Source organism: Impatiens glandulifera, chromosome 2, assembly GCF_907164915.1.
Source record: "Impatiens glandulifera chromosome 2, dImpGla2.1, whole genome shotgun sequence".
NCBI classification, from domain to species: domain Eukaryota; kingdom Viridiplantae; phylum Streptophyta; class Magnoliopsida; order Ericales; family Balsaminaceae; genus Impatiens; species Impatiens glandulifera.
In genome coordinates, this window is record NC_061863.1 from 49,408,993 (window position 1) to 49,414,629 (window position 5,637).

The following is a 5,637-nucleotide window of genomic DNA, read 5'->3' on the forward strand; positions in this document are numbered from 1 at the left end:
TACCTTCAATGCCATCATTTCAAACATTTTTTATTCACAAGCTAATAAGAAATAATTGTCATTTTTTTTCATAATCAAACAACTAACTCCAGTCTCAAAGTTTACGTCCGTTGACATATTATTCCTCAAATGAACACTAGTTTTTAGTTGATAAACCCATGGAAGCCTCTTGATTATCATTTTATTTGCCAACCAATTCTAAACTTATGATTTTTTGATATTGAAAAAGACAAAATTACTAGTCCAACATTTGTAAACACAAATTACCCACTTATATATAATTAAAATGTTAATATTATATGTAGGTGGGGTAGACTTGTGTTTACTAATGCTGGACCAAAATTTTTGTCACTTCCAACATTTAGAAATCATAAATTTTGGAATTAACCAGCAAATACAATGAAGATTAATGTGCTCCTCAAGGGTTTGACAGTTGAAAACTAGTGTTTCGTTTGAGGAACAATATGTCGACGGACGTAAATTTTGAGGCTGAAGTTACTTGTTTGTCTATGGCGAAGATTTGACAACTATTTTTATTGGATTGTGGAGGAAAGTAAACTTGTTTGAAATGATGACGTTGAAGATATAACTATTTAATGTTAATAGTTGAAACAACGATTATTGAGTTATTACCAAGAGATAAGTGATGTTTGTGAGACCTTCTCCTACTTCAACATTTGTGCCTTTTCATTCTCTAGACAACAACATAATGTTGTTTGGGATGGAAGACTCATTTATCAATATTTATCATATTAAGATAGACGCGGTAGTGGCGATTTTCGTGTTTGATTGTTGGTTTATAATAAATATTTTAAAGAAATGGTTGATAAATTAATGATGATGTTTTATTGTTGGTGGTGCAATTGAAACATAAGGGCCATGAAAAACAAATCACATGGTTAACTTTTTCATGCATGTTTAAACTAATGTTAATATTACTTTTTGTTTGTTTTATTTCTTAATTTAAAAAAAAACTACATTTGTAATAAATTATATATATTATGACATTGTTTTTGGAGTTTGGATTCATGGGAGAAGAAGAATTCCTCTCTTACAACTCTCGGGACACAATGTCTAGATTCACACTGACCAAATCCGCATAGTCGTGTCCCATGCAACACAGCTCACGTTCCACCACGAACTGTTTACTTCATGTACTTATCAAATAAAATAAATAATTTTCGAAATATTATTTATAAATTTTTTCTTGTTTGATTTGTCGTGTGTAATGAGTCCCACAAGGGGATCTCGGGTGCCACATATTCATGCGATTGGCTGATGATTTATGCAGCCTTTCAGATGGGAGCATAGGATTTTTTTAGTCCAATAGCTTAAGAATTATGTGTCACATTGTATCCAATGTTTATATGAAAGCTCGTGTATTGATGGGGTAAAACTTTTTATTCTATAATAAGGGGACATTACTTATCATAGAATATATTATTAATAATTGTTAATTTGTATTAATTAATGAAGCAGATATGAAAGTGAATTAGGTATATATTTTTGAGTAATGGCTCTATCAGAATCATAGAGCCCAAACCAGGGGACCGGAGTATCTAACTGAGGGCCGCCAACTAGCTCTAAAATGGTGTTGTTCACATCAACATAATACTTTGTTTTTTTTTTATATATATTTGATTATGGCATTTTCCAAATTTTGGTATTTATTTAGCTTATTTGGTGATATTAATTTGTGTGTTCAAAAAATTGAATTGTATTAACATTATTTTGCGAATGCTAGAATAGACAAGTTCGAAAAACTACAATCCTTTTAAAATTAAATTGAATGTAAATCAAAATCGGGCTCAAAGTTCGAGTTAACCTGACCTCTTTAGTAATCCTGTAAGAATATCTAACATGAATCTGGTCGGTTCTTTGTAACAGACCCGATCTCGATTCCGACCCTAACCTGATTGACCTCACTAACCTTGACCCAACCTGATTTAACTCAATTACTTCATAATTTCATATTAAAATTACATTAACACAAATAAAATTAAATCACAAATCCGCTTACAAATTTAGCAGGAAAAAAATGTGATTCTATATAGTGATACCATACAAGCAGCTCTGATGACTAGGTATGGGTGGACGACTGCACAATGAGCAATGACGCTACAAGATCTAAGAATGATTAAAACGAAGAAATTCAAACTTTTTTTGGACATTCCACTACAAGATAGAACAAAAGGGGGAACGAGTCAATTTGAAATATATGAAATAATTTTAAAATGTGAGTTTGTAGAAATGACAAACACAAAATGTTACACAAATAAAAAAAATAATAATAAACATGTTGGTGACTCTAACTCAGGTCATTTGATCCAATTTTGAAATATTTATCTACATGATTTTGACCCAAATATAAAAATACTTGACAAAAACTTGTTTTTTCGTGTTCAGGTGATCGTATTTTTGGTCGGGTCAAAAATTGTTCATCATAGTTAGTTAGTACCCAAAGTTTGAATTAGAAGCCCAATGAAACATATAAACAAACTGAGTGATTGAGTGTGAAATACTAATTCAATTTTATTGCTGCGGAAGTTGTTTTTGTTGTTGTTCATGAATGATTTATTTTGCACATAAAATGATTTTCTATTCATGTGTTGAAAAACAGAAATATAATTATTTCATATAAATTAAAAATGTGAAAAAAATAAAATAAAATAAACAACACAATATATATATATATATAGTTGAATAAGATATGAATAAGATTTGTAGAATTAGTACAAATTGTTTTATTATTAATTATTGCTTATTTTTATCAGTTTTATTAGTTTAATAAATAATATTTAGTTGATTTCTATTTTATATATTTTAAGTTAGGTGTAAAAGTTATTTAATAGCTTATTCCACATAAATAAAATGTGTGGGTTTTCGTTGTGAATTTCTTTATTTTATTTGGTATTAAGCAAAAAGGTCTTTCAGAATAATACTTGAGTAAAGTGTGAGAATACAAGTTGAGGACTTGAGAATGAAACACGAGTGTTAGGCAAAATTGTGAGAGAAATACGAGAGAGATGAATGAAACACGAGTGTTAGGCAAAATTGTGAGAGAAATACGAGAGAGATGAGATTCCTCACTTCGATGACGTTCACTATGACCATTTGAGTTAATTGATGGAAAACCTATTGAGATCTAAAGAGTTATGAGCTTAGTGGAAACTGGAATTTCTGAGCTGCCAAATTAAAAAGATCTCAAATTGGCCAAATTGGCCAAATTGAAGAATTGGAGATGAAGGATGGTAAGGTAAAGAAGTACCTATATAGTGCGATCAAACTAATTGAATACTTGTATCAAAAATTCCACGAAGAAGTTTTATTTTTCCATAAATGATATAATTGATAACTCGAAGTTCGAACAACATTTGAGCAAATTCGCAATAGAAAGACTTAATCTGATATGTTTTTCATGTCTTCTACATTCTAGAATAGTCAATATCTGTGTATCCCAAATATTCCTTATTTTTACCGCAATTCTTATACAGTATAACATAGCTCATAGTTCCTTTAATATATCTCAACTTGATGTCAAGAATGCTTTTCTTCATGGTGAGCTATTGGAAAATATGTATACGGAGCACCCTCAAGGCTTTGAGCAATAAACTTTATATGGCCTGAAACAAACTTCAATGGCCTGGTTTAGTCTCATCATGTCACACTTCATTCAAGAATGAATTGAAATGTATCATTATGAGCCTACTCTTTTATTAAATCTTATTTGAATAGTTATATTTTAATAGTCCACTTGTATAGTTATATTTTAATAGTCCACTTGTATGTTGACGATATGTTGCTTATCGACAATAATGAGTTGCAAATTATTTATTTTAAAAGGTTTATGATGAAGGCATTTGAAATGACTGATATGGGTGAATTGAGATATTTTTTTGAGTGTTGAAATAAAAAAATATAATAGAGGTATTTTTATTTGTCAAAATAAATATGTTGCTGAAATTTTGGAAAGATTTTGAATGTGCTAATGCAACTCTCTAAAGAATCTTATTCGGCTAAAAACTAAGCTTATTAAAGATGGTAAAATTATAAAGAGAGAGAAATTGTATTGATGTTTATTAGAATTAATGGATTTCGGTTACATAGGTTATGTCTATTATATATAGACATTACATTGAACTTATAAGAAAACTAATCTAATAATATAAAATAATAATAATATTATCATAATCTATCATATTGTGATAATATCTTAAGATATATTATTTTATATTCTAATGATATTATCACAATTTATAGTAACAAATCAATTAGACTAATTGATTGATTTGTTTAGAGATAATTCTACACATCCCCTCAAGTTAGGTAGTAGATATTGAACGTGCCCAACTTGCCACATAGTTTCTCGAAATTCGGCTTGGAAAGAGCTTTGGTGAGTATGTCGGCCACCTGATTGAGAGATGTAACGTAGAGAGGTGTAATAGAGCCTTTATTGACATTATCTGAATTAAAGTGGCAATCAATTTCAATGTGTTTGGTCCTATCATGATGAACCGGATTCTTTGCAATACTGATTGAAGTTTGGTTGTCATACATCATTTGAATAGGTCCATCTGGAGGCAATCCTAACTCTTCAAGGATGCGGCATTATCCAAATTTCTTCACAAATTCTAAGTGCAAGAGAACGATACTCAGCTTCGGCACTACTCCAAGCGACAACAAATTGTTTCTTGCTTCTCCATGTGATGAGGTTTCCCCATACAAATGAACAATATCCAGAGGTGGATTTTTTGTCGGTAATGTCCCCAGCCCAATCGGCATCGGTGAACACACGAATTGACTTGTCGGCTTTACTTGTGAATAAAAGGCCTTTTCCCGAAGAACTTTTTAAGTACCTTAGAATTCTGAAAACTGCGTTCATATGATCTTCAGAGGGACAATTCATGAATTGGCTAACAACGCTCACTACGAAGTCAATGTCGGGACGAGTGTGAGATAAGTACAAGTGTCGCCCAACGAGTAGCTGGTATCTACCTTTGTCGGTTGGGGTATCGTCGTTGTTATTTCCAAGTTTGTGGACTGAATCCATGGGGGTGTTAATAGGCTTACATCCGATCATGTCGGTTTCCTTTAAAAGGTCTATGGTGTATTTCCTTTGAGATAAGCAGATCTCCTTCTTTGATCGAGCAAGTTCCATTCCTAGAAAAAATTTGAGGGGTCCGAGATCTTTGGTGTCGAATCAGCTATTAATGAACTCTTTCAAATTTTGAATTCCTTTTTTCATCGTACCCGATTATAATGATGTCATCAACGTACACAATGAGAATTGTGGTCTTTTTATTTGGAGCAATCTTGACAAACATTGTGTGGTCGACTTGGCATTGAGAGAAGCCATTCTCGATGATGGAGATTGAGAATTTTTCGAACCATGCCCTTGGTGATTGTTTGAGACCATAAAGAGATTTATGGAGGCGACAAACTTCGTTAGGTGAAACACTAATACTAGGAGGCATGTCCATGTAGACTTCTTCTTCAAGGTCTCCATTTAGGAAAACATTTTTTACGTTGAGTTGGTGTAGTTCCCAATCTTTGTTAGCCGCTAGAGATAGAAGTATTCAGATGGTGTTGAGTTTGGCAACAGGCACAAATATTTCTAAGTAATATATCCCATATGAT

The 5,637-nt window shown here is 31.8% G+C and overlaps 1 protein-coding gene across 1 annotated transcript; it reads right to left on the bottom strand.

Moving 5' to 3' along the window:
* Positions 1–4,594: 4,594 nt before the first annotated feature.
* LOC124924824 (secreted RxLR effector protein 161-like) lies at positions 4,595–5,158 on the bottom strand. The gene has a single exon (XM_047464814.1). The coding sequence runs from the start codon at positions 5,156–5,158 to the stop codon at positions 4,595–4,597; it is 564 nt and encodes a 187-aa protein (XP_047320770.1).
* Positions 5,159–5,637: the final 479 nt, after the last annotated feature.